The sequence below is a fragment of the Hippichthys cyanospilos genome, chromosome 20 (genome assembly GCF_059441005.1).
Source record: "Hippichthys cyanospilos isolate Australia breed blue-spotted pipefish chromosome 20, RoL_Hcya_1.0, whole genome shotgun sequence".
NCBI classification, from domain to species: domain Eukaryota; kingdom Metazoa; phylum Chordata; class Actinopteri; order Syngnathiformes; family Syngnathidae; genus Hippichthys; species Hippichthys cyanospilos.
Genome location: NC_142388.1, coordinates 3477853 through 3505417, shown reverse-complemented (window position 1 = coordinate 3505417; position 27565 = coordinate 3477853). Strand labels below are relative to the sequence as shown.

Below are 27565 nucleotides of genomic sequence, written 5' to 3'. Positions count from 1 at the left end.
TATTTGAGCGACATGTAAATCCAGGACCAGTCAAAAGTTTAGGAGCATCCCTTAATTAGGTGTTTATTATTTAAACATTTCCTGAACCCTAGATTAATGGCTAAGTCATCCACATTATGAAAAAAAATGGAATTATTTGTAAAACAACAAATTTGTATCAAAACGGATCATTTAGCCTCTTCTAAGTGGGTACATTTGCCCAGTTAACAGCTTTTCGTATCAGTCAGCTTTAAGATGTGGATGATGTTTTACAATCTGTAATGGGTTTTTATTTTACAGCTGTGCATTAACAAGAGTTAGTTTTAAATATGTTTGAAAGGTGTGAATTTGAAACTTTTGACTAGTACTGTATACTGCCAATATACATGAATAATCACAGAAATTATGTAACAAGTTTGTAAATATAAAAACATGCAGGGGGCTAAAACATAAGGCAATGCAAACTACAACTACCGTCAATCCATCTATGGTATTTTCCCCAGCACGTTATCATAGGCTTCAGATGATCGGTTTAATAATTCGACTGTAATCGGAGTACACCCTGGAAAACTTGCCAGTCAACACGTGAGGACAAACAAGCATTGATGTTTACATTCACACGAGGCCAACTTCCATAAACTCTTCCATAAACCTAAGCACTTTTAAGGTTGATAATATTTTAATAGCAAAAGGGTTGAATTAAAATATTACTTTTGGTAGTAGATGGTGCTCTGGTGTGAGTTAAATATATTATATTGTTCTTCCACATTGAACAAATACTTTTAAACATTTGAATCCAGATCTTAACTGTGAGACATACATCCTAAATACCATCAGTAGTCCACAATAATAACCATACTGATAAATAAAACTGAAATGACCGTTATCAGTAAATGCAAATTATTTGATGGGAGTTTTTGTACAGGATCTCAATGCATCCATGAAGGGCGGAAGGTGGGCCTTTCTTATCATCATGTTGCCTAGTTAAGTGAATCGAAGGTGCTCCTCCACCATAACATTGGATAGCCTGCTTGGACAATAGCGAGGCCACCGGACACCTTTTCAAGTTGTAATTTGAAGCTAGCTCAGCATTGAGACACAAAAAAATAAAGTGTTGCGGCGCGTGTGTGTTTTTTAATATTGCATAATACCATGAAGAATAATTTAGCATGTATTCGATGCGGCTCAAAATAGGCTGCCTTGATTTCGCAAAGAGGGTAAAAGGAGAGAAAAGGTCACGGGCCCTCAGAAAGAAGAGTTGAGCGTGGCCCTTTAAAAGTGCGCAGTGACGTCATCTATTTTTGACAGCAGGCAAGCAGCGGGAGAAGAAAGGAGCGCACGCACGCACTGAGGGGCGAAAGATGCGCTGGCCAACGTCGCCGCTTCGGAGCCTCCTCCTCCCCCGCCGCCCGGCACCATGATCAGCACTTCCGAGGCGGTGGGCCGCAGGAGGCCGTCGGCGGCGAGGCGGAGCGAGCGCTGGATCTCCTGGTGCCAGGCGGCGTTGCTCGGCGTGTCGGCGCTGGTCATCGCGGCCGAGAGGAGCGCTCGTAAGTGTGTGCGGGGCATCGAAACGCGCACGCTCGGGGTGAAAGCGGCACCATCCGAGTTTTATAGTCGATTCGCAATTGATGGCGCGATTATTTACCGCAACGAATGAATGCATGCTGCAGCCAAGGGTGGTACTGATTGGACCACCGTTCGGACGACGATGCTAACGTGATGCAGGTTTCTATTCTGGGACGGGAGGAGCTGACCTTTGGGGGTGCTCAGCAGAATGTCAAACGTATAGTAACCTTGCTATAAATTATTCAGTGCTAAGTTAAAAACTACAACATATTGGAATGAAAATGGATCATCTGCAGATCTACAAAATTGCATTTAATTAGGAACACATAGTGCTTGGTTGAGTGATCACATTTCTGGGAATTGGGGAAAGCAGGTAACATTAATAGGCGAGAATATTACTGAACTGTTGTCTATCTGATGTGACTCAAATGAGCTAGGTCTGGTGTCAAGAAAGATATACTGCACTTTCAATGCAAAAAAAGGTGTGTTAAATTGACTGGGTTTTATTTTATCGATTGGTTCGAGATTCAAGAGTTTTATTGTCATATGCATAGTAATACCACACAATAAAATTCTTCTTTTCACTTCCCCCGAGGAGACTACATTCCAAATTCCAGCAAATACAAATATCACTGTGTGGTTTCACGCTATACAAGCGACAATAATTCTCTTTGACTTTGATAAATATATAACGGAGATATAGATACTATAGCTAGCTATCTAGATAGCAAGAGATAGACATAGTAACTTGTGGCAAACACACATTTAAACAACCTTTATGATAGTAAATGCACAGTTAGCTCCTCGGCTAGCGACTCGTTGTGACATGAGGGCTAGTGGGTCAAAAGCTGAAATCTTTAGCAAACGGCTCCATATTATCTGACATTTTTTGATATAAACTACATCGATTTTTGAGTTAAACCGTAACATGTCAAGCACATTTTACGACCATGAAATTAAATGATCGCTAATAAGCAGCGTATCAAGCATGTCACAACTGACTGAAAAAAAATACTTTATCTACACAGAGAAGAGAGCTGATGGATGGGTGCCTGACAAGGCAAATCAATGGGCCAAGGACAGAACATGAAAGTAGAGCGTGAACTCAAGTGTGACTTCTGTCAATGGCACCAAGCTTTAACACTAAGCCTAATGCTAGACGGGTCAGGGTTTCACAGAGCTTCTCGTCACAATAATCATGACAAAAAGGAACCGTCCATTGCTCTTGACATGGAAAATGTGGTAATATTTATGTAACTAATGATCATAATCAAGTCTATTCTTACTTTATGACTTGCTAAATTTGCTGAGGTGACAAGGCTGCTCCAAAACACTGAAAACGCTTGAATTTTCATGTTGCGTCTTTTTGCCAAGTGCTAGTGAAAATTAACTGCAGTCCATCTTGTAAGCTTTAGGCCAAAGATATTTGATCGGTTTTATGTTTAATATATATTAATGTAGCACTTACATATTTTCCAGTGATCTACTGTATTGGGTTTTACCTTTGGAATGATGAGACACGGTGGGCCGGTTTTACGCTCGGGCTCTTCTTACCTGGCACTGCGGTCCAGCTGCTGAGTGTCAAATGGTACTACGATGACGGTGACGACAGGCGATGGTACCTCTCCACCATACACATTCTTCATTTGGGTATCTTCAAACGGTAAGGGCTGTCTTCACCCCTGAAATAAAAGTTGACTTGTGTTAAAGGCATCCAGTTTAACCTTGGGAAAAAAATACTTCTGTTTTTTTTTTTTTAATGAACCAAAAGAAAAAAAATAAGAGTGCTTCCAAATGTGACTGGTAATGCAGAGTCGAAAATATAGATAATTGTTTCCACTGAACAGTTCCGGTAGACCGCTAATGAAACTGTAAATTTGCCCCTGTCGCCCTCTGTTGGTAGACTATGGGACTGCATGAGGTACGTGTCCCGAATGCACGGCTCGGTGGCAGAGCTGGGCGCTGTTGTCATGCTGCAGGCAGACGCGGCTGCCCTTTGGCTCTTGGAGGCTCTGGTGGTCACCCTCCCCCAGAGCCTCCTGCAAGCCTACATCGTCGTGTCCACCGACGTGGGCATCATGTCTCCAGGTAAACACATCTGTCACCTCCATATGTTTCTGACCACAAAGCAGGAAATAACGCATGATTTCCGATCTCCTTACAGTGGCCTACTGCTGCGGTCTTTGCGTGCTGTCAGTTTCCTGGTCGCTGGTTCTGTACAGCCGCGCCTGCTGTCTCATCCGACCGGGCCACCTCGCCATGCCTCCGGCGGCTTTGCTCTGCCAGCTGGTGTGGAGGGCGGGCATGCTGGGGGCCAGGGTGACCTGCCTCATGTTCTTCGCCAGGGTGTTCAACTGGTGGGTCTGCGGAGTGGCAGGTGAGGAGCGCATTAGTGGTTTGGATGAACATTGATCCTGATGGCCCACTGGAGTTGGTGTATGGCAGGGGTGTCAAATGAACAAATGACAATCAATCTATGTATTTACATAACTTTAAAACAACAGCTATCTTTTAAAATACTGTCCAAAATAGCAACCTGAAACTCTATCTTATGAAACCAACGTGTCACTTTGAACGATGCAGAAGTGGGACTCATGGAGTAGCTTTTACGCTACTCGTCAGCGCCAATTTTGTCTATTTTTACATCGACCTGCAGGTTTTCACTGGCTGACGGCCTCCTTCTGGCTGGTATCACAGCAACCAGACATCTGCACCGGGCCCTGGTGTTGGCGTGCCTTCAACGGCCTAATGGGGCTAGTTCACATCTTCCTCTTTCTCAACGTCAAAGATGGACCCTCGCGCTTTCGCATGGCCAGCTTTTATACAGTAAGGAGGGCTAAACACTTCAAATGAGCCGCTTCGTCAATATGACGGTGTGACCTTGTCTTCCTTCTTCAGTTCATGCTCATCGAGAACACCACGTTGTTGCTGGCTGCCTCTGACTTACTTAGCGAAGCCTCGTGGGACAACATGACCCTCCCCATCGCCGTCCTTTGTAGCTTTATGCTTGGTGAGTCATTGCTAATGGCGTTGGGGGACTACTTCTAATTTGCGCTTTAAGAAACAGCATTCGCTATACGGTATTAAGTTTGGAAAACACAAAATCTTTTCATACCAGCCTTTAAAAAGATAGAAAAAAAAGAACCTGATAGCCAAACTCATGTTTTTATTCAAAATAAGAAAGCAAGTGGAGGATTTGACCACCCCTGTGAATAATCAATTAATCCGTGAATTGTCCATTAAATCAACGAAACCAATGAAATCGTTTTTCGATGAAATTTACAATTGACCCATTGTAGAAAATGCAAAACAAATGAAGTAAAATTCAGTTTGTGGTTTGGTCTGTAACGTCAGGAAAAATATGTACATTTTTTTTCAAAATTAAAAGTTTTATTTGTACTCAAAACAAATACTTCTGCTTATCTGAGGGACTACAGAAACCCGATATTTACATAAAAAGGCTGAAATTGCCAAAATTTGGAAAATTTTGAACTGATTTCAGTCTCAAAACAATTAATTGATTACCCGTAATGATTATCTATTAATTTAATAACCAATTAGTTGTCGATTAATCGTTGCAGCCCTAGTGCATATCAAAAACCATTTATAAAAATAAGCAATGGATCACAGAGGTCAAACTCAAGGCCCTGGGGCCAGATGCAGCTCGCCACATCATTTTATGTTGATTTCACAGTTATTTGGGCCCTCGGACAGAAAATATAACTATAATATTTCCCACGATGAAAATAGGTTTGACACCCTCGCAGTGGACAGAAGGTAAATCTGAATCTGTCTACACAAGCTAGAAAAGGAGAAACAAAAACTAACCTTAAGTACTTCTGGAAGTGACGCCAAGCAAACGCACCCGGAACATTAATAGATCAACACATTCCTTCCGCTGGAGCTGATAGCAGACAGGTGTGACTGAGGCTCCGCCCACCAATTAAACCCAGCAAGACTGAGGACAGAGAGAAAAAAATGTCAACATCATGCAAGACAGAGTTTTGATTAAAATCTTTGGTTGCCCAATAATTCCATCAATATGTCTTCATGATGTCAATGACTTAAATGTTTTTAACTCCTTCTAACTCTCCTGCCCGTCTGCATGCTAGGCGCTACCTCCCTGGTTATCTACTACCGGTTCTTGCATCCCAAGTCGACAGAGATCGCACAGGGTCTCCACCATAACCACATGGGGAGCACCTGCATCGAACGAGGGGAGTCCTCCTTCTCCCTCGGGGACAAAAGTCTTCCGGTCGGCGGCGAGCAAACCCACGGCAGCTTCTCCCTCTCCGGGGTGGCCGGTTCACTGCTGGAGCATCCAAACACATGTGGAGGGAGACCAAACAGTTCCTGTCTTTGCTACCACCATCATTGGCTTCTCATCCGGCTGGCTCTCAAAACGGGCGACCTGGGGAAGATCAACCGGGCGTACGGGGCGGGTGGCGCCGCGGCCATTTTGGACTTGGAGGACTACAACCAGGAGTTTAAGAGCAACGAAGGTCTCACCAGTTCGGCAGGGGGCAACTGCGCGGGCGTGTCCACGTCCGAGTCCCAGGCGCAAGGCTTGGCGCCCCTGTCGGATTGTAAAGACGAGTTCCAGACTGTGAGCGAACCCACTTCCTTCGAGCAAGCAGAGGACGACAGCCTGGAGATGGAGAGTCCGCTGGAGTCGCCCGCGTCGGACTTTAAGCGCAGCTCACCGGAGGGCAAGTCCGTCTTTGGAGACAGTCCGGAGCCATACTTCTGCCCCACCGAGTCCAGTTCAACCTTGTACTTCAGCGCCGACCCCCAATCTCCAAGCAGTGCCAGTAACCCCCGTTTGGACCGGGACGCCGGGGGTCCAGAACAGGGGGTTCGTCTCAATTCTATTCCGAGCGATCCGGCTCTTCACAGGGACATCAGAGGGCTGATCGGCCGGGTTGGACCGCGCTACACATCCACCCCCAAACTGGACTCGGGAGTGCTGGACTCTCCCGCCGGTGTCCCTCACCTCACCGGTCCCAGAAAGCAGCTCATAATGTCCCGAAGAGATGAAGATGAACATTTCTAACTGATTCAGGAACAGGGTGAATCCAAGCAAGTGAGTCCATCATACATTTTTAGCTTCTCTGATTTCAAGTGAAAGGACATATCTACATTTGTGAGTGGAGCATACACTGTACAAAGAGATATTCGATTATATCTACCAAGTAAAAGCAATATATTGCACAAGTGCTAAATTTACACATGGAGTCATTCGATACTCTTTGAAATGCTATCGGTAATAATAAGCTAATTGGCTGTGTATTGATGCACATTCAACTAACCTCTTAAACTGTAATTAATGAACTACCATATTTTCTCAAATAGTGATCTCACTTTCCTTAAACGCCATACCGCAGTTAACTCATTCAGTATAAGCTCGGTCAAAATGGATTTCTGACTTGACTCATTGGCAGTGAATGAGTTAAACTATTCATTAAACTAGCCCAGTAAAATGGATCTTTGACGTCTATTGCCGTCAATGGTAGGGAACGAGGAAATCCCTGGGCGCTTGACCCATTTATGCAGTTTAAACGGTCCCTCGTACTATTAGGAATTACTTTAACTGCTGACATACTTTGGAATTATAAATGAGAACAACTAATTAACATTCATTTATATGCAGCTGCTATCTGGTTTTCGATGACGTGCAGACTTTATGTTTCAAAAACAAACATTGTAACCTCAGTGGTGATTATTAAATTATAGGATTTATCATGACCAGGCTACACCAATAATTAGAATCGCCGCATAAGCCTCCACTTCACTGGCTTCTTGAAAGCACAACCTTCACCATATCTGTTTTTAATTCATATTCAAACAACTCAGTATAATGTACGTTTGGAAGATTAACATATCATTTTGCTGTGTTTTGAGCTGGATTAATGTCAGCCTGCCATGAGGCGTTGACATTAGAAACCTGCTGTGACTTTCTTTAGTGTTTTCAATTGAAATATCCGCCTGAGAGCCAGCCTATTTATTTGTGTCCATTGTCCACTGTTGTGTCCGTTTTGTCTAAGCAAGAAAGCAAAGTTAGTTGCATCCCGCCCAAAAACATGAGACATCATTGGAACGGGCTGGATGTCCTCAACTGAGCACATTAGGAAGTTGTAGGTCAGCTCAAATGAGTAAAAAGCTATAAATACATTTCCAGCACAGTGGACAAAAATGTAAATACTGGTTCTCAGGAGGATATTGAAGGGATTTTTTTTTATTTTTTTTACTTTGCTGTGAAAAGAAGGCAATCCACACACAAAGCAAACGTAGTTTTTATTTTTGCACTCAAGCTCTGTATGATAATTGAACTGTGAAATTCAAAGCCACCCGTGGCTATAAATGAGCAATAAAATGCAGACATTCTGGAGTGAGTGAAATAAAGGTGTTCTTTTGTCTAATGTGATGCCTTTTCTTTACGTTAATCTATTGCATATCTTTGTCTTTCCCTGTATATGATTAATATGAGACTTCTCATCTTAACTGCATTTAGTGTTGCGGACATACAAGGATCATTCGCTACTCAGTGTATTTTTGCAAATGTGGTCACATTTTTTGTGCGTTAGGTCCGACAAAGTGTGCTTTTTAATCATCGTCATTATTGATGCATGCAGCGATTTGCGATAGAAAACGTAGTCATCGATGCAAACGTGTGCATAGATGATTGCTTCACTATCATCATGTTGTATGTTCATGTTATACATAACGATAGACTATATAACGATCGAAATATGGTACCTATACAATTGCAATTCTCTCTGGTCTGCATAACGGCCGGTTAGCTCAGTTGGTTAGAGCGTGGTGCTAATAACGCCAAGGTCGCGGGTTCGATCCCCGTACGGGCCACTACCTTTTATTTTGTTTTGAAGTGCGAACGAACACAAATCAAAGACGCAAGATTATTTCGTTACATAATCGCAGAGTTCAGGTCAGGCATGAGACAATCTTTTACACAAATGAGTCAATTTCACAAAACGCTTTAAATCCTTGCAATAATCAAACTTTTAGGTGATTCTGCACATCTACCCGTGTCCCGAAACAATCTTTACAAAGTTAATTTAATTGCATGTTTGGATATGCTTCTAGTAGTATTACAACCGCAAATGATCACAGTTTGAACGGTTTCTCTGTTTATTATTCATTATCAAAAATTTTTTAGCTCTAGTTGCGTTTTTTTCTTCACATAGAAGTAAATTACTATTCACAAATTACTCAGATCTGATTAAACCTGATGTAAATGGCCTCAAGTGAGGTATTTCAGTCGCTCGCCCTTTACGAAGACGCGCATGCGCATTCCAGTGGGAAAGTTTCACTGAAGTTCGCAGTCAGAAGGAGAGAAAAGATTTTCGAGAATTGTAGAATAGTTGCAGGGGACTGCCATGGCGTTTCGCCGAAGGAACAAAAGCTACCCTTTCTTCAGTCAGGAGTTTCTCATCCAGAACCATGCCGACATTGTCTTCAGTTTGGTCATTTTTATTTTGATTGGATTGATGTTTGAGGTAAGATGGAGTTCCAAGTCTCGTTCTTTTTTTCTTTGCTTTCCGATCACATGAAAATAATGATCAAACTCGATGTTTACACGTATTTATATAAAAGCGTATGAAAACCCTCAAACTGCTGCGGAATTTATTACTTGCTACGATGACTTACTACGACTAATTGTAGCAAGTTTTTGTTACCTGCTATTCTTTGCAGTCGACCAAACAATAGCAACAGAAACGGGACAAAATTACTGCTTCGACAGCCATTGTCGGCTGTTTGGACACAAATAAATACAGCAGGATCATCCGCCTAAACACAACTTGCACCAAAGCTTCAAGTTTCTGCGTGTCTGCAACATTTTTGATAACAGTAATCACGTCACGTCACAAAAAAAGGAAGCCGGCGGACTGAGAAGGAAACAACGCGGCTATCGCCTTCAAACTAAAAGCACAGCACTCTTTTTTGTCTTGGGAATTTAAGCATGCCGCGAAGTACGCTTTTATTGTGAAAGAGAGAAAATGAGCGGAAGCATTTTGTCGCTACCGGCTTGACTATATTCCTACACTCACTGCCACGTCTCAATCCCCCCCTGAGGTCGACGTTCAATTGCTTCGTTTTAAAATGTAATGACCCGTTTCAAAGTACATGAATCGCCTGTTGACTCCTTTTAGGAATAACTCTTGCACAAATATTAAGATGAGTTTCACGCCAAAATGCCATGCGAATACTTACAGGAGGTCTGTGAATGGGGATTTCCCTCCCTTTTTGTCATTCAAAAGTTGACGTGTCACCTGAAAAGACCCCTGGGGTAACCTAAATTTCTAGGTGTCCCAACTTTTGCCCGCAAAATGTCCTATTCATATTCAGATGTTTTCGGATTTTAGAGCCATTAGATTAATCTGAATGAAATAAGTGTGTTCCAACTATTCTGTGCCAGATTTGATAATGTGGCGGTATTGTGGGTCTCCATTGATTGATGAATACGGTATATCAAATTTCCCTTTCAGGCAACAGCAAAGACAGCGATATTGTTTATCCAGCCCCAGTATAATATTACCACACTGACACCAGGTAAGGTATTGATGCCAATCCAGATGTAATTTTACACGAGATATTTCTAAAGGGGATTAAAACGTACTTCAATGTGTTTTATTTAATGTGTCTTTTAGAAGGAGAGGTGACGTTGTATCATTATGGATGGAAGGATTGCGCAACCATCTTCTTCTACTTCTTCATTACCATCATCCTTCATGCAGTTGTGCAGGAGTACCTTCTGGATGTGAGTACCACCAAGACTAGGGGGCACTTCAATTTTTTAAAATTTCAGCATTTATTATGTCTCGCATCGTTCTCACTTGCAGAAAATCAACAGGCGTCTCCATCTTTCCAAAAGCAAGAATACCAAATTCAACGAGTCTGGGCAACTGTGTGTTTTTCATTTTGTGTCCAGTGTATGGAGTTTCTACATCCTCATTACAGTGAGCAGCACATTTTATCATACGTACGCTTATTTTCTTTGAATGGAATTATGACGTTTGTCTCGACCTGTTACCACAGGAAGGATATCTTTTGCATCCCAGCAGACTTTGGGAAAACTATCCACATGCACACCTCAGGTATGATGCGTCTTCTACATTAAAAAAAAAAAAAAAAAGCGATGATGCAACATGTCAGGGTTGTGCAAGTTTTTCCGGGGCATGGAGAAAGGTTTCATTGTGACACGGAAAAAAACTGAAACAAAATTGCACACATTTAGTCAGCCACTTCCTGTTTACATTGTTCCATTACCCCAATTATATAATGGGCTTCATTATCCCACACTCTAGTAGGTGCACTGTAAAAAGGACTAATTCAAAGACAGTTTGCATTTTTCAAAACATCTAACATGAACGTAAAAATATTGTACCATATTATAGACAGGATCATGTGACATTTCTCTAATTATGACTGGCATGTGATTCAGGTTTCAGGTAAAGTTTTTCTACCTCACTCAGCTGGCCTACTGGCTCCATGCTTTGCCTGAACTCTACTTCCAGAAAGTGCGCAAGGTCAGTAGTGAGGAAATGTGTTTCAGTTAAAAAATTCCTGGAATTTTCAAAGCTGTAACTTGAACATATTTGGTTAAGTACCTTGCATTGAATGTCTGGACTTTTAAATAAACGTAAATTTATATATGTGGGATTTGACGGTGTTAATAGTGAGAACCTCTTTGGATTTCTTCATACTTTTGCATAATTGAAGTGTGTATGCGTGGCCCTTTGAATCAATGCGGTGTGTTGCTCACTCACCAGGAAGAGATCCCTCGTCAGCTGCAGTACATCGGCTTGTATTTGCTGCACATCTTGGCAGCGTATTTGCTAAAGTAAGCAAATAAAAAGTGATCACGCGCCCCCCTAAAAAAACCGCCACTTTTTGAAAGAAAATGTGTTGACCTGTTTAGTTTGAACCGGGTGGGTCTGGTGCTGCTCTTCCTCCAGTATGTGTCAGAGCTGGGCTTTCACATCGCCAGACTTTTCTACTTCACAGATGAGAACCACCAGAAAATGCAAGTTGACCCCATTTTTTTTTTTTTTTTTTGACCTATGCCTCAAATGAGCTTGTATAGGATGTACTTTTTTTTTTTTCCTCTCTTTCAGGTTTGATTTGTGGGCGGCCAGTTTTGTAATAACTCGCATGTCGACGCTCACACTCATGTTTCTCGCGGTCGGGTTTGGTTTGGCCCGCTGCGAGAACCAGGTGCTGGACTGGGAGACAGGCAATTTTAACACTGTGCTTATAAGGTGAGGAATTCTCTCAAGCCATTGATTTACGACCTACAGTATATTGGCTAAGACGTTATTAATTCCGCTCGTTTTGTTGCTGTGCTTACTCCTAGTTTGGTGGAGTTAAATTGGTTGTCGATGGCCAAAAATATCGTCTATATGGCCGATGTTTGCAGATTATTTAAACTATTCTTTTATTATACAACAGATGCAAACAAGCAACATTGGTTTCAATTTAGCATCCATAAATCTATACCATAATCTTACATCATGAAGTTTTTGATAAGCTCCTTCTGAGGACCTGTCTGTCAGGAAAAGATATTTTTACTGTTATCTGTAAGTGTATTTTATTCAGCCACTCAAGGATTGTTCATGTAACATGTTTTATTTCTGGCGTGTCTGCCTGAAAATAATATGGGCATCCAAATCAAATGCCTCAGTAATAATATGTAATAAGGTGCTTCATGTTCCAATTAATTTGCTCTTAATTTGAAAGCTGATTTTAACCGTCACCTGAAGTGCCTTAATGTACCATTTTGAGAACCCCTGATTTAAATGATACAAAATAAATGCAATCATTTACAAATGACCCCAATTGCAGCGTGTTAAGATTGTTTTCCAAGAATCCTAATCCTGTTTTTTTGGTATTTTCAGGATGACTGTTCTCCTGCTGGTATGTCTAACACAATCTTGGCTGCTCTGGAAGTTTATCCGCTTCCAGCTGAGACGCTGGAGGGAGTTCCGACATGAGCAAGCCGTCCGCAAGAAGGCCGCCACTAAACAAGCTCTTCGACCGATGAAGCGGGATTCTCGTGAGTACACACTACCTCAAAAAAAAAAACCCTAGAGAAATATAGAAATTATATAAATAATATATATGCAGTTAGAAAAGCATTACCTCTCATTGCCATGTTTCTTCTTCTCCCCCATTCAGTGGGGCATTATGAAAACGGAGTCCTAAAAGCCGAGAACGGAACCTCCTCTCGGATCAAAAAACTCAAATCCCCCTAAGGACCCGATGGGGCCGAGCCGAGCAGTTGGCCCGCTCCAAGCCGAGATCCCTTGAACACAACAGGGCGAAGCTGGCGAATCCCGATCCGGTTCCACGCCGACACGCTCCGGGGATTCTGTGACTACAAATTTAGGCTTGAATGCTGGAAAACGAAATCCAAGAAAATTCCTTGAGCCCAAGAGACAATTATTCCTCGTATATATATATTTTTTAATACATCCACATGAGTCGCTTTCCCATATTAAGGAGCGCCATGGAGTGCAAAATGCCAGAAGCGTACAAACAGTGTGTAGCACATGTTACTGTGTAGCAACTTTCTGAATGTCTTCATGCATGTAATCCTCGTTACCAAGTACTGTATTGCTCGTCTGATTGCCGTTGAGCCAGCTTCGCTTTTTGTTTTTTTCCTCTAGTCTGGCCCATTGGGAGTAGCGAAAATGTTACGGACAATAACAAGCTTACTGTAAGCCAGCCTTAATGTTAACCCATACCTGTGGAAGGGAACTTTTTGGCAACTAGTAGAAAAGTCCACAGTCCAGATTTCCTTCCAAGTAAATCACATCTTGTATTTGTCACTTCATGTTCTTTACTGCTTGTCATTCCATCAAATGTCCTTAATAATTCAACTTTCTGGAGGAAAACATGTCACATTTTGTTAATCAGTGCAAACCACAAATCCATGTTGTATTTTTATGGTACATGCCAAAAAAATAGCTGATTTCTATACAAACAGTTCATGTACAAGACTTGCCTTGCAGCATTGTCAAGTTATTTAATATGACCGTTAGGGCTGCACGCTTATGGCCCAAAAAAATAATCATGTTTATTTTGCTCAGTATTGAAATCACGATTATTCATCAACATGGGTATATATTGCTTTTTTTTCAAACAAGCAGTATATAAACAAGGCTTCAAGGCTTGATACTTACAAATAACAATAAACTCATAAAACACAGCTAACTTACTTGCTGAGTACAAACCAGAGAAAAAATAAGGCTACTTAGAACCAAGCACATTTACTTTTAAGCAAATTTTAATCAATTGGCAGTCAAAATGTCATTTCCGGTCATTTCAAACCGAATTAATTTCAATTTTTTGCCAATAGATTTTTCAAAATGGGCCTCGATTGAAAGTTGGGAAAAATGCCCCCTAGTGGTAGGATGGCAAAGTGATTTGACTTGTAATTAAAAAAAAAAAAAAAGCTTGACTTTGTTAATCGCCGAGGATTAGCTTTCGTGGCAATGCAATTAAAATTCGATTAATTAATTGTGCAGCCCTATTGACCATATTTTTGTTTTGTGTCCCTCACAAAAATGGCAGAACCAATGGTCTGGAATTGGAACCTTAAAACTTAGGTACTAAGCAAACATTTTAAACGGGAAGTCAACTTGAATATTTTCTTAACAATATTTAGTCCGAATTATTGACTAAATTCAAACAGCCAATCAAGCTGCTTTCCTCTTAGCAATGGTGATGTCATTTTTAGTCACAGCAAGTGTCAAAATGGCGGCTTCAGATCAAAATGTGGATTTTGCTGCTTTGCTTTGGCTGTCAGCTAAGCAGCAAGATTAATATGTGGATGTTGCTGCTTAATTCATATTACATAAACATAAAAAAAACACATTTGGGCTAGTGGGAATGTACGGAAGCTGTGTAAAGAAAATATTTGGGTTAAGTTCCCCTTTAAGAGCTTCTTCCAGGCCACCAGTGGTAGTGAAATTTACAAACGCTCTAAAGGAGCAACACTAAAAACAGAAAAAAAAAAAATCGAAAATAACATGTCAAACATGACAAAAAAGTGACTATTATAATTGGCATGTTAGTGTGAATCTTCAATGTGCTTCAGCAAATAGTTATAATAACTACTTGTTTGAGTTCTCACTGAGGCCGATACTTTTTCGTACAAAAATGAGTAAAATAAAATAAAATAAAAAAAGTAAATTGTTGAGGGACCCCTCAGGATCTTGACTCCCGGTCCTAAGCACCAATTTTGAAGAGACGTCACGAGGGCGGCTCTGCAAAACATAAAATTTGTTCAACTCACGCGGAATTTGAGGAATTTTGATTCCTTTTGAGACGAATATTTACCTTTTTGTTCTACCGTCTGATTAGTGTCGGACTGCAGCTTCTGCCGTATGGTTTCAAGTGTCTCGGTAGGAACCAGGCCTGGGTTGTCCTCTATGTAATTTAGGACGTAAAGGTCGGCGTCTACCAGGATAAAGCGGCGCCCAAAAACTGAGAAAAAGAAAGCATTAATGTAAGTCTTTGGGTTACTTAAAATGGACCTTTGACGTCTACAGTCGTCAATGGCAGTGAACGGGTACAAACGCGGTTCGAAGGCTCACCTTCCAGAATCGATCCGATTGCGAAATCCGACGGTTCGTAAAAGTCGGGACTGTCCACAGAAGAGCCCGGCTTGGGAATGCGTGTCCTTCTCAGGAACACCCCGCCCGTAAAACCGGAGTTGTTTTTGGGGTTCTCGAAAATGCAGATGGTGTCATCGGACAGGTAATAGGATATGATGAAAACCCGATCTGCGTTTTTGCGTTTCTGGGACTCCGGTGCGTTGGGGGGCGTCACCAGCCGGGCGCTGTAGCGCAGCACTTTGTGGTCGTTCTCCAGCATCTTGATCACATTCTTTCGGGGAGGTAAGGGGAGGAGGGACAAACAATTCTGCAGAGAATCTTCAAGGGAGCCAAAGCCATTGTAAGGAGGAATATCCTGGAAATGAAGCACAAAACCGCCCCCCCACCCCAAAAAAAAACATGAGCATGGATCAGGAGGAATGCAATATGGTCTCATGGAAGACCTAGTCAAAAGTTTGGAAACACATTCTATCTATCTATCTATCTATCTATCTATCTATCTATCTATCTATCTATCTATCTATCTATCTATCTATCTATCTATCTATCTATCTATCTATCTATCTATCTATCTATCTATCTATCTATCTATCTATCTATCTATCTATCTATCTATCTATATATACATATATATATATATATATATATATAGATAGATATATAGATAGATATATTGTATTTATATATATATATATTTATACATTGAAAAAAGTGATTGTATTTAATGACATACATTTTACACATGATATTACAGATACTCCTTTATCCAAATTTTTACTATTGTTGACATCATAGATGCATATTAAATAGGCTGTCAGTGAAGTTAGGTAAAAAAATTGGAAAAGTAAACATTTGCCAACTGTGGGTTTTTGGCCTGTTTTACTGCCACTTCACCACGCAGAGTCGCAAATACTTTGTTTTTGTGCCAATACATTTCAGGCTCTGGACTTTACTTGAGCTTTATTTTCCCGGAAAAAAAATCTAATCTCTGTAAGTAGTTAAGTGATACCATTATGATAACTCACCCTTTTCATGCCCTCAAATTTGCTCATCTGCCTGGGTACGTCGATGCTTTTGATGACGATCTCGGGGAGGGTGTCCCGGTAGTAGTCTTTGGTGAACTGATCGCAGTCATACAGGAGGAAACGGCGTCCCAGAATTGTCACCTTTTCGCCCACCCGGAAGTCTTTCGGGGAGAAATACTCCTCCACTTCCTCAACCGAATCTTCCATAACGCAGCTGGGGAACTGATCTGGAAAGGCAGAAGATTTAGAAACGATCACGCGAACCGAAAACCGATCGGGCGGCTCTTACCGTGACCCGGTTTCATTTTCTTGGGTATCCTCAGCCGTTGCATGAGCACCGGGAAAGGAAAACGACCGCTGTTGGGTTTGTGGTCCTCCTTGATCTCCACCGTGTCGTCCACCAAGAAGTAATGGATGGTAACCGGCAAGATTTCGCCGAGCTCCGACTCCGAATCGTCCCATAGGGCAAAGAAACGTAACACCTGACCAGGGGAAAAAATGTGATTAACCGCTGGGTGAGTGATCAAATTTTGCCATTAAATAAACAGGGTAAGCACTGAAAGAAGACGCATGGGAGCTGAAATTTCACCCAGATGGTTACAACGTGTCAGAGTTCAACATGGCATGACCAATACCAGGAGTAGTGTCAACCCTTGGCTAAAATACTGTGAGAACGATGTGGAAGAAAATGACCCAAAAATGCTCAAAATACCGCAAAGAGGAAAAGGGGCGGAGCTACATTTGATCTATACGTCTATATTTGATTTGAAAAATGCTATTTTTAAACGTAAGCACTCCTCTAAGACCCTTTGATACGTGCCACAAGGGAGGTAGTTTCACTTTTTTAAAAGTCCAGATCACAGGTGTCCAACTCAAGGCCCGGGGCCCAGATCCGGCCCCTCACATCATTTTGCGGCCCGCGAAATGCTGAATACCAAATTTGCAATGTCATCAACTTTTTTTGGGGGTGAGCATTTTTTTGTTGTTCTGATTTCAAAATGAGTTAGATATGTTGGAACACTTAAAAAACATGAAAATACGTCCCTGGCATTGAATGAGTTAACTGTATTTGAGTTAAAATAATGTAATTATTTAATGACACAAAAAAATATCACAAAAAAATTTCCAGCTTACACCCCCCTGGGTATAATTATGTATAAAAAAATGAATACTGTAGTTTGTTATTTTCAAGTTCATTTTATGTACATAAACATTTTACCTTCCGATCCATGTGGAGAAACTGGTACCTGCTGTCGAATTCGGATGGCGTTGTGAAAGTGGGCGGAGCTTTATACCGTCCTTGGAGATACAGATCCACCGGCATTTCCTCTGGCTCATTGAGAATAATACCCTGACGCTGCATAAAGTCCTACCGATTGAGAAGACCAAAGGTCACGAGAGGTCAAAGGTGTCACGCCGACGCGGGACTTGACGCACCTTTGTGAACGTATCGCACTGAGAAATGCGGTACTTGATACCGTACACTTCCATGTCGATGCCGAGGTTGAGGTCTTTCCAGTGGTAAAACTTTCCGGGTTCCTTCTTGGGGAGACAATGGCGTCTGAGACGCTCACCCTGCAGAATTCCCGAGTTGGGCACCCAAGGCTCGGAGATGCTCATGGTGTCGTCCTCAAGGTAGTAGTAAATAACCACGTGGCGCACGCACGTCTTTTCATGGCGACTGTTTTTCATTTCTTCCTCAAAGTAACCTTTGAAGCAAAGCACCTGCAAATATTAACAAAGAATCAACTTTTGGCCTGGGAGTACACAGTTAAAACGTACTTTGAGAAACTTTGGAACTACATTTGTTGTGGTATTTCTATGCGTACTTTGTTCAGAAAATTCTGGAAAAAATTGTGTCACTGACAACAATGCATCCATATAAAACCTAACAAAATAAAGGCATATGAGGTGTCACTGCAACACAATTATGCGATAGGTTGCTTCACGTTCCAATTCATTTGTTCTTAAATTGAAAAGATTACACTTCCTGTAATGGCATTCAATTAAATTTGCTGATACGTGCAGCAACCCTCTTAAAATGTCATACAACCCCTAAAAAAGCCTTCACATACCCAACAGGGGTACAGTTCTCAAGCTGTTTTTTTCAATGTACACCCTGTGAAGTATTTTATTTTAAGCCCAATATCCCAACATAGGGGGAAAAAAAAACTAAACAGAAACTTGTGCCATCCTTATCTGATTTATTAAACTTTGGAACTATATTTGGAGTAGTATCTTTCGGTGTATTTTATTCAGCCACTCCAGAAGATGGCCTGTATGCATATTTTTTTAATTTTTGCTCATATACCAGGAATTGTGGCACTAATAACAGATCTTATCAGGATAAAACTTAAACAAAACCAGGCCGCTGTAGCACAATTTAGCAAAGAGTTGCTAATGTTCCAATAAATTTGCTCTCACTTTGAAAAGTAAAATGCTTTGACATAAAATTCTACCAGTCACTACAGCAGAAATCCCACGGACCATACCTTCTTGTCAAGAGTGACAAAAGCCGGGATGAAGGGTTTAATTTCCGGTTTGGGAGGTGAGGGAGCTGAGTGGTAGGACAAGTTCACCAAATCTTTGATATACTTGGTGTCAAAGGAGCCGTAAGTGAAGTCGGGCATGTCACCGGCCATGCCGCTAAGTTCCTCATGCATCATCTGCTCCGTTAAAAGAGGTTCCATTCCGATGCCCAACCTGGGCACGTGGGCCAGCGGCAAGCCCCTGCAATAGGACAAAGTCTGGGGGCGATGGAAGGCTGTTTTCTGGGGAGGTAACAAAATATCCATGAGATGTGCGTTCAGTTATATTTTCCTTAACAAAAACTACTAGTGTAGTGATACATCCTGTGACTGCAGTCTACTAGTTCAAAAGCAACGTGAACCACTACACGACACTATGTGGATGGATTACAACGATATAGCATTTAAGATTTAACACATCTTGCAAATGATTGTCATGCTGTTAAAATTGGAGCAGTAGCACAAGGATAAAATGAATGTTTTAAAACTAGTTTGAAATGTGGCTCGAAAAAAATCTGCTTACCGTTACATCCTGGAAGGAGAACCCTGGCAAGAACGGCAAGCCGTTGTTGTCCAACTTGCGTGCCATTGTTGCTTGGACTGGACGAGCGATATAGTAATCGGATTTACATTTAAAAACACGATTTTGTTGTTATTTCGATGCAGATTGTTACAACGAGAACGGCGTCCAACGGTGTGACGTCGCTTTTATTTTGCTCGTTTCCGGGATGTGATTGATGTGAATATCGGAACGTCTTTTTGTTGCTGGCACAAATTTCTCCGTTCAAAACTTTCCAATCCATCCGAGCCGTGTGTCCAAAACAAAGATGATGTCATCGTCAGACCGCGAAGAGAAACTGAGCTTCGGGCCGACGCCTAAGACGTTTTAAGTCGTTTATTTCAAACATGCTAATACTACCATAGAAAGTTGACGTAAGGCACACAGGCGAGCGAACCGTCATGGTTTGCGTGTCGTCACCAAACGACTCGGTAGCTAGCAAATACGAATAAAAAAACGTTTTTGCATTTTTTTTAAACAATAATATTTTCAAGAGGGTGTATTATTTTCTGCATTTAAAAGATACGTTTCGGGCTGTGCACCGTTGATGTATGCTTGTATCCATGGAAACGGCAAAAAAGAATGAAACATATAAATAAAAAATAAAATAAAACATATTCATACACGCGCAATTACAAGATTAACAAAACCACAGCGGCAGCAGAAGTAAAGTGAGCTTTTATTCGATGTAATATGTGTAATTCTTGTCAGGGTGTTTGGCCCACCCAGAGCTTACCACCAGGGGGCGTGCAAGGTTAATAGGTGAATTGGCTGATCTGGTATTCCCAGACGTATTTATTTCCCTTTCTTTCCCTTCGCTTAAACCTTTTTTGTCTCCGTCTCTCCTCCGTTTCCTCATTGCATCACTCCGTCATTTGAATATTCTAACTTTCTTTACCTCACACATAAAATAAACGTATTAAAGAGTAAAGATCAGTCATGTAGGCTAGCAAATATACATTGTCTATAAAGTAGAAAAAACATGCTCTGCCAAGGGTTTTTGTTAAAGACGATGAGGAAGATTTGGATTTTTTTTTTATCTCCAGAATTTTAACACTGTCCACCATCCCAAAATAAAATGATTTGTTTTCAATAGCCTTATGATCCATGTCAGAATGTACTTTTCATAGATACTGCAGGCCGCCAAAATGTGGACGGTGGGCCGCAAATGGCCCAGGCGCTGTAGTGTGGACAACTTATACTAATTTGTCAACAGACGTAGAGTCAAGACTCAGAGTGAGGATAACGCATTACAATAAAAGGCAAGATGTGTAGATAAACCAAAAATATAAGAAGACGTAATATTTTTTGAACAGTTTATTCCAAACACAGGAGTCATCTCTTGGTCTCGCGTTCATATTCAAACGAAAACAAGAAAGGTTTTAAAAATGATACAGCTTAGACAGGCTGTCCCAATGTGGGTGATCCTAATATGTCCTGTGTGCTATCTGTGTCTCAGTATCAAAAAAAATATTGAAAATATTGTCATTTCTAAACTTGAATACAGAGAAGCACAAACAGAACTGGATTGTAAATAGCTTATATTAATATGGGCAACGTGTTTTGATAAAATGACCTCATAGCGCCTGACTGAAGCTTCCAGATGAGTCCTGTTTATTACTTTCGCAAAAGGAAGCGAAGTACACTCTTTTTTTTTTCTAGTCATCAGAGACCTCGTAGCTTGAAAAGGCACTGCACTGTGAGTTTCACATCACTATCAAAAATAAGATTCAATCACTAAAAACCTCTTTGAGGTTCTCTGATCATTTTCTCTCTTTAAATCATTCACTGTAAGCCCGGTTCAAATGGATCTTTGACTTATAACCATCAATGGCAGTTCACCGAGCCAATCCAGTAAAAATGGACCTTTTGACGTCTGACACCGTCAATGGCAGTGAATGAGTTAAACGCCAACATACATGATTAAAAAAAAAAAATGGCTGCCCTCCCCTATCCCCCATCTTAGAAGGCAAAACCAAACACAGACAATGTAGGATTGCATCCCTGAGGCGCCGGACAACCTTTGCCAAGTATAAAAATATCTCATAATAAACCATACGTGAGAACAAAAATACACAAAAGTCCATAAACTATTAAATATTATAAAATAGATTTGAAAAGGGATAAGGGGAAGGGAAATATCTTTTGGTTTTGTGAAAGGCAACATTTTCTGTGAAAAAAAAAAAAAAAAAAAATCCTGTACACCAGGGGTCCCCAACCACTGGTAAGCAGGCCAACACCAGTCCATGGATCAACAACGAAAATCTTTAATTATTTCTAGTTTATGTATTATCCGGGTCTGAAAAATATTTTATTTTGAAAAACCTTTTCTTTTCGGACACTTGCGTGCCAAAAGTAAAATTAATAAAAAAAAAATGACGTCTTTGGGAAAGGGAAAAGGTCCAGTTTAGAGAGCCTCAAACTTTGAATGAAAAGAAAGCTTTTAACAGGCAACATCAGAAATCGTACCATATTTCCCGCACTATATGGCGTACCGGATTATCAGGCGCACATTCGATTACACGTTTTCATAAATAGGGTGCACCGCATTATAAGGCGCATAGAATAGAAGCTACGGTAGAGGTTGGGGTTGTGTTATGCATCCGCTAGATGGAGCTGCACTAAAGTAAATGTCAACAAAACAATCAGAAATTAAGAATAAAGACGATTTGTGGAAAGCACTGTCTGAAGAATGACTAAAAAATATCTCGTGATTACATTCGAAGACCATAGATTTTAAAAGAACATAATTATGATTCAATTAAATATTAAATTTAATTTTTTAAAATCTAGTTGCAACCCAAAACCTTAAAATATATAGTTTTGTTTATTTAAAAATGCTTTTGAATGCTTTTGCATTTGAATAAAATTGCACTTTCTTTTACAAAAACTTAATAGTTTTTGCCCCTTGCGCCTGTATAAATTACTTCAAAATTGGAGCAAATATAGCGTATAAAAATTCAAACAAAATTTCAATTGTGAAATACATTCATAACTGAAATGCGAAGGTAAAAATTAAACTTTTTTTTTTCTTCTTGCTGTTTATGCACTCTATAAGATGCAACGGATTATAAGGCGCACGCTCAGCTTTTAAGGAAATTGAAAGCTGTTAGGTGTGCCTAATAATGCGGAAAATACGTTCCTTGAAATAATGATTTCTCGCTGTAAGGACTTGGATCGCTACTACCCAGGACTCCCTTGGTCCATGAGAAAATTCTCAAGCGTTGAACGTCCGTGGTAATAAAAAGGTTGGGGACCACTGCCGTACACTTTTTAGACTTGAAAGCTGGCTAAAAATCCGAAATGTTGCAGCTGCCTGATGCCTCGCTCCATTAATCCGCGGGACGCCTCCGCAGGTCTGTACTGGTCCAAGGAGGTAAAAACCGTAGTCCCGCTTAAGAAGCTTTTGACCCCTTCGTTTCCGTCAGCACGATCCAGCTGGGGTTAAACTCATCATACCCGAAGGGGAAAACTAATGATCCAAAACCAAAGTACCGGCTGCGAGCCGTTCAAAGTCTTCAAGTAAGTTCCGTCCAAAGCGGCGGGTCAGTAATACCGATTGAGACTCCTCGTTCCGGGCACGTCCGGCTGCCCGTTCATCCAGATCTCCCTGATGATACGCTCCCGCTCCTCCAACCTCTGCGCCCGCTCCAGTTCCTCGGCCGAGGTGAACACGTTCATGTTGAGCGTGCGCTCGAAGCGCCGGTGGCGGCGCGCCGACAGGTCCGAGTTGGCGTCCCAGTCCGAGTCGGAGTCGCTAGAGTCCGACGAGGAGTCGGCGGGACGCGTTCGTTTCTTGGCGGCGGGCTGCCGGCGGGGCGGGCAGTCGGTGCGGAAGGAGATCTGGATCACCAGCGCGAAAAGGGTGAGGAAGAGGCCCAGGCAGACGCCGCAGACGAAGAAGAGGGCCGCCCTCTCCGGGTGGTCTGGTGTGGAGCGGAAGGATGGCGACCACAAAAGTGAGTGATGTGTGACAGGAACTCTCATCATTTGTTCCATATCAAATATTTGACCATCTGCTTCTTTAGCTGTCATTTTTGTCTCCATCTCTAGGGGGCGTAGCTAGAAATTTTTCTTTGGGGTGTCTGGGGTTTCACAAAAGATCAGTGAGGTGTGCACAGGTAGGGTTTCATGAAATAAATCAGTGGTTCTCAAATGGGGGTACTTGATGGCACTTCTGGGGGTACTCGAGATTTTATATAAAACAAACAAGTGAAAAGGCTTTAAAAATAATCATTGAATTAATTACTTGGTTCAGGAAAATATCAGTAGACTGATTATCAGTTTTAAATCAAAATAAGATTTTTACAAACATTGTCTTTTAAACTAACTCATCAGTTTTTTAATATTCAGACATTATGGACCAAAACAGTATTGAAAAATAAAATCTTAAATGTCTGTTTTATTCACTGTCAATTGGAAAACATGTTTTGTTTTTGACTTAAAACACAGCAATCAAAACCTGTGTTGCTGAGAAAATATGGTTCATCAAGAAAAACTGCTTCTAAACATGTTTGGTGGATTCAAGAAACTTTCATCAGTATAGACTCTAGAAAATTGCAAGACTGATTCAGATAAAATGCCACACATTGAATGGAAGACTGTGGAAGCATGTCGTCTCGACAAATAGGATCCCCAAGCTATTCTAAGCTTACTTTTATTTATTTATATTTTTTTTGATAAAGGGTATGTATTTTTCCTCCTCAGCAGCACAGGTACATTTTAACCTGCAAAAAATTGCTCCTCAAATGAAGTCATTGATTAGCAAAATTCTTCCTCAAAGTACAATGTATTTTGCGCCACAAACTATTTTTTTTCAACTTCAGTGATTAAATCTGTTCTTAATTTTTCTTACTTGAGACGTATGTGTAAGCCGCCAGTGCGTTGCTAATGAGGGCCATGCTGGAGCCGGAAGAGGTGTTGATTATGGGATTCATCTCCAGGGGCCTCAACGGAGTCTCGCCTCCCCCTCTTCCCACCTCTGGATACCTCTCCTGGTTGGCGCTGGTCTCTCTGACACGCTTCCTGTCTGGAATGGGAGGAAACAACAGAAAAGTCACACTGAGAGACAACTCATCAGGATATTTGAGTTTGGTCCAGAGTTTGGTCCAGATTGCGACGAGGCACATTTGAATGAGTTCCGACCTTCGAATTCTACCACATGTGGCATCCGCTGGTTGGGTCATTTACAGTCAAGCATGAGAAGTACTTCTAAGCAGCTGAGTCATCCCGCAAGCGTCTATGTGGGTGTTTGATTCGTTGCGGTCAGATACGATGCATCAAACACATGTTCAGTCTTGTGATGGACAAGATTACATGGCACTGCCGCAGCAACCTGACTCAGGCCATTAACGAGCAGATAACAAATCTGAGAAAGTTGGAGCTGTAGTATCTTTTACAAACGCTTCTCTTGTATAGTCTTCACAGCAAAATGAACGCTTGTGTACAGGAGATCATTTGTGGAATTTTCTAATACTCCGTTCCATGGAGGGCTGGGCAAAAAAAGTTGACCAAGTCAGGTGTGCCAACTTTAAAAATATGTCAATTAAAATGAATCATAAATGCTTGTGTCATCTCTCCGGCCACTCCAGCTTCCTTCCACACTCCGAAAAACAAGCATTGCAGGTGTATTGGACACACTAAATTTGTGGTCCCAATGCGCCTTGCAATTGGCTGGCAACCAGTTCAGGGCGTCCCCCGCCTATTGTCCACAGCCAGTGGAAATTTGGAAAAAGGAACCTGGAGATACAGCCCCATTGCTTGTCAATTTCAGGGTAATGCTAACTAGCTCCATGGGCAAATTTTGTTATCTTAAAATGAATATGTATAAGATAATAAATAAAGGGCAGTTCTATTTTTTCCAATTTACATTCGGCTTTACTTTTAACCCCACAAATGAGCAACATCGACTGAAATAAACAACATGTAACCTAATATCCAAAATAAACAGAATCTTTGCGCTGCTAGCATAATGCACGTCACTTGTGATGATGTTTTAGTCGTTGTGGTGGAGCGTTATTTGGTGAAATGTCACACAAAAGCAATGCAATTTGGGAGACCTCAATTAAGGTGTGTTAGATTTCTTATCTGATAAACACAGTTTAGACTGGAACTGCTGGCTAAAAGCGTAAACGCTTCCACCTGGACCTACGGCCGTGCCGTAAATGTCGGCTAGCATTACCAGGAATTCACAATCACACACATTAAACCAGCCAGAAAAATAAACAAGACGATCTTAGCAGGTGAATGAGTCATTATAGCCCATTATCCTTTTTAGTTGTTGCAAGAAACCTCTACAATTAATTTTGTGGTCATGTACGGTCCTCTTCAAGGTCACTTATATTAAATTAGTCTTGTAAGCTAGGACGCTGGTTAAAAAAGTTTTATATAGCATGAAAAAAAACCTGAAAATTAGTTTTTAGTCAGTTATTGAGTAGATGATAACATGAAATTGTTAGCTCACTTGTTACATACAGTCAGCATGCCATAAATGATGACTAACCATTATTAGCGTATATGCTAAGAGTGCTCTCACTACATATATTTTATTGATATTGTAATAAAATTGCAGATTAGCTTTATGTTGGTTTTCAATCATTCTTTGAAATGTTTACATTAAACTAGGCTAACCATGTTCAAACAAAGAAGCTGGTTATTGTTAAAGATATTGTATGCCAACTAGCAAAATTAGCATATTTGCTAACCATACTCGTACTACACATTCTTATATTGATATTGTATGCCAACTAGCAAAATTAGCATATTTGCTAAGTATACTTGTACTACACATTCTTATATTGATAAGATAAAATCACAGATTGACTTATCTTGGTCTTCCGGCATGTTTTGAAGTTAGGCTAACCACCTACTAGCAAGGGCTGTCATCATTCACAGAACTGGACAGGTAGTATATTTAGAAGCCTTTTTTTCCACCAAAGACACAACATTTCATCCCCTAGACAAAAGCCGAGACAAATGATGTGATTAGGAATGTAGACTTGAATGTCAACGTGTCACGTTCCACCCTCATGTCTTTACAGTACTCGTCCCGTATCGCTCTATCAAAGACGGAAACCCGTTTTTCCAGATGAGCTGGAAAGTCGGAAAGAGCTTCCAAGGAGGTCAAGGCCTTTCGAGCGCTGTCGTCACCAAAGGATGGATCCCTTCTCCTTTGTTCCTTTTGGTAATCAGTGATGTGGACGCAACGCAGGCTGTCTTCTGTCATGAATTCAGCATTGTTAGCAATACCTTTTTTTATTCCCCTTGCTATAGCCCCGCCCACTTTCCAGGAGTTTGGATGACTGATTTAGACTGTGGTCGCAAATACGTAAGTGCATCCATTGACTTGGAATATTTTTAGACCGCTGATCATATACGGCTCGAGGAGAAGACATATGGAAACAGTTGGACCTCAGTGACTTTAAGTATACATCCATGCCCCGATTTGAAACCTCAATATTGTTCCTCTTGAAGCCTGGCGGGGGGATGGGGTACGGTCGAGTGTTAACCTCTCTCCATGGGGGTTTAATTCGGGCCTGACCCAAGTACATGTGTGTGTAGTTTTACGCACCTGAAACAGTGTTGGGGCGTTTGACTGAGGTCCCCTCAGGAGGGCTGTCTCCCACTATGTTGGGGTCATGAGCGCTGGATGGTGGGGAGTGCGCTGGTGGTCTGGAGCTTTGTTCCTGGAGTAGCTTCTTTGGGACTTCAGAGAAATGAAAAGGAAGAGAAAAGAGGATTACTCTAAAAGATCGCGTGTAAAATGGAGAAAACAAGCCGCGTTGAACGCATCAATCAGAACGCAGCATGATGACAAACAATGGAAGAGAAAAATTCTTTTCACAAACATTCATCGTTATTCAAACAAAACTAAGGGGTGGGGAGTGAGGAAAAATCACAGGAAAAATGGGAAATATCCATTTTATATATAATAGATTGATAAATCTTGTTGCTTTAAGTTGTAATATCAACATTCACCACTAGATGGCAGATGGGACTTTTTCTGTTTGATCTAGGTGTTCTACTGCCCTATTGGCTGGGAAAAAAAGGTACGTAATTCTCGGTAAACAGTACATGACTCGTCTGGATTTTGCATTAAAAAAAAAACCAACCCTGTCTAGATTACCAAAACAATGACAAAACGTATTCTATTTAAAGCCCATAAGCGCGATGATTCACACAACTTCTTTGACCTTGCACTGTTTCCCGAAACACCCACACACACCCCCCCTTAAACCTCACAGGGTCCTGTGAGTGAGTCAGGGA

At 41.2% G+C, this 27565-nt stretch overlaps 4 protein-coding genes and 1 non-coding gene across 5 annotated transcripts in view; 3 read left to right on the top strand and 2 right to left on the bottom strand.

Annotated features, from left to right (window-relative positions):
* Positions 1-1295: 1295 nt before the first annotated feature.
* xkr5a (XK related 5a) lies at positions 1296-7967 on the top strand. The gene is made up of 7 exons (XM_088403356.1): positions 1296-1529; positions 3028-3211; positions 3452-3636; positions 3713-3925; positions 4205-4374; positions 4447-4558; positions 5661-7967. Exons 1-7 carry the CDS (start codon positions 1397-1399, stop codon positions 6599-6601), a joined length of 1938 nt encoding a protein of 645 aa, XP_088259482.1. The 5' UTR covers positions 1296-1396; the 3' UTR covers positions 6602-7967.
* A 371-nt stretch (positions 7968-8338) lies between these two features.
* Positions 8339-8412, top strand: trnai-aau (transfer RNA isoleucine (anticodon AAU)). Its single transcript has one exon. It is a non-coding gene; the product is annotated as a tRNA-Ile (tRNA).
* A 466-nt stretch (positions 8413-8878) lies between these two features.
* Positions 8879-13397, top strand: tram2 (translocation associated membrane protein 2). The gene is made up of 11 exons (XM_088403358.1): positions 8879-9065; positions 10056-10119; positions 10218-10327; positions 10410-10526; positions 10606-10664; positions 11012-11096; positions 11340-11410; positions 11489-11593; positions 11685-11828; positions 12465-12622; positions 12745-13397. Exons 1-11 carry the CDS (start codon positions 8946-8948, stop codon positions 12819-12821), a joined length of 1110 nt encoding a protein of 369 aa, XP_088259484.1. The 5' UTR covers positions 8879-8945; the 3' UTR covers positions 12822-13397.
* A 101-nt stretch (positions 13398-13498) lies between these two features.
* On the bottom strand, positions 13499-19511 carry efhc1 (EF-hand domain (C-terminal) containing 1). Its single transcript, XM_088403357.1, has 9 exons — positions 19265-19511; positions 18706-18984; positions 17651-17938; positions 17433-17582; positions 16503-16695; positions 16214-16440; positions 15168-15543; positions 14911-15057; positions 13499-14837 (listed from the first exon to the last, which is right to left on the bottom strand). The coding sequence occupies exons 1-9, from the start codon at positions 19328-19330 to the stop codon at positions 14824-14826; spliced, it is 1740 nt and encodes a 579-aa protein (XP_088259483.1). The 5' UTR covers positions 19331-19511; the 3' UTR covers positions 13499-14823.
* A 1091-nt stretch (positions 19512-20602) lies between these two features.
* The window catches only part of eva1aa (eva-1 homolog A, regulator of programmed cell death a), a 60027-nt gene continuing 53064 nt past the window's right edge, over positions 20603-27565 (bottom strand). Inside the window, exons 6-8 of the mRNA XM_088402675.1 lie at positions 26871-27005; positions 24156-24329; positions 20603-23226 (exon numbers count right to left, since the gene is read on the bottom strand). Of these exons, the coding sequence (XP_088258801.1) occupies positions 22847-23226; positions 24156-24329; positions 26871-27005 (689 nt within the window). The 3' untranslated portion in view covers positions 20603-22846. The remainder of the gene's footprint in view (positions 23227-24155; positions 24330-26870; positions 27006-27565) is intronic.

Excerpts from the sequence above, each read along its gene's own strand:
- tram2 (XM_088403358.1), top strand. The coding sequence starts at position 8,946 with ATGGCGTTTCGCCGAAGGAACAAAAGCTACCCTTTCTTCAGTCAGGAG. Across the intron at positions 10,527-10,605 it reads GTTTCTACATCCTCATTACA|GAAGGATATCTTTTGCATCC; the intron begins GTGAGCAGCACA and ends CTGTTACCACAG. Across the intron at positions 11,097-11,339 it reads ACTTCCAGAAAGTGCGCAAG|GAAGAGATCCCTCGTCAGCT; the intron begins GTCAGTAGTGAG and ends CTCACTCACCAG.
- xkr5a (XM_088403356.1), top strand. The coding sequence starts at position 1,397 with ATGATCAGCACTTCCGAGGCGGTGGGCCGCAGGAGGCCGTCGGCGGCG. Across the intron at positions 1,530-3,027 it reads CGCGGCCGAGAGGAGCGCTC|TGATCTACTGTATTGGGTTT; the intron begins GTAAGTGTGTGC and ends CATATTTTCCAG. Across the intron at positions 3,926-4,204 it reads GTGGGTCTGCGGAGTGGCAG|GTTTTCACTGGCTGACGGCC; the intron begins GTGAGGAGCGCA and ends ATCGACCTGCAG.
- efhc1 (XM_088403357.1), bottom strand. The coding sequence starts at position 19,330 with ATGGCACGCAAGTTGGACAACAACGGCTTGCCGTTCTTGCCAGGGTTC. Across the intron at positions 16,441-16,502 it reads GAAAATGAAACCGGGTCACG|ATCAGTTCCCCAGCTGCGTT; the intron begins GTAAGAGCCGCC and ends CTGCCTTTCCAG. Across the intron at positions 15,544-16,213 it reads AATTTGAGGGCATGAAAAGG|GATATTCCTCCTTACAATGG; the intron begins GTGAGTTATCAT and ends CTTCATTTCCAG.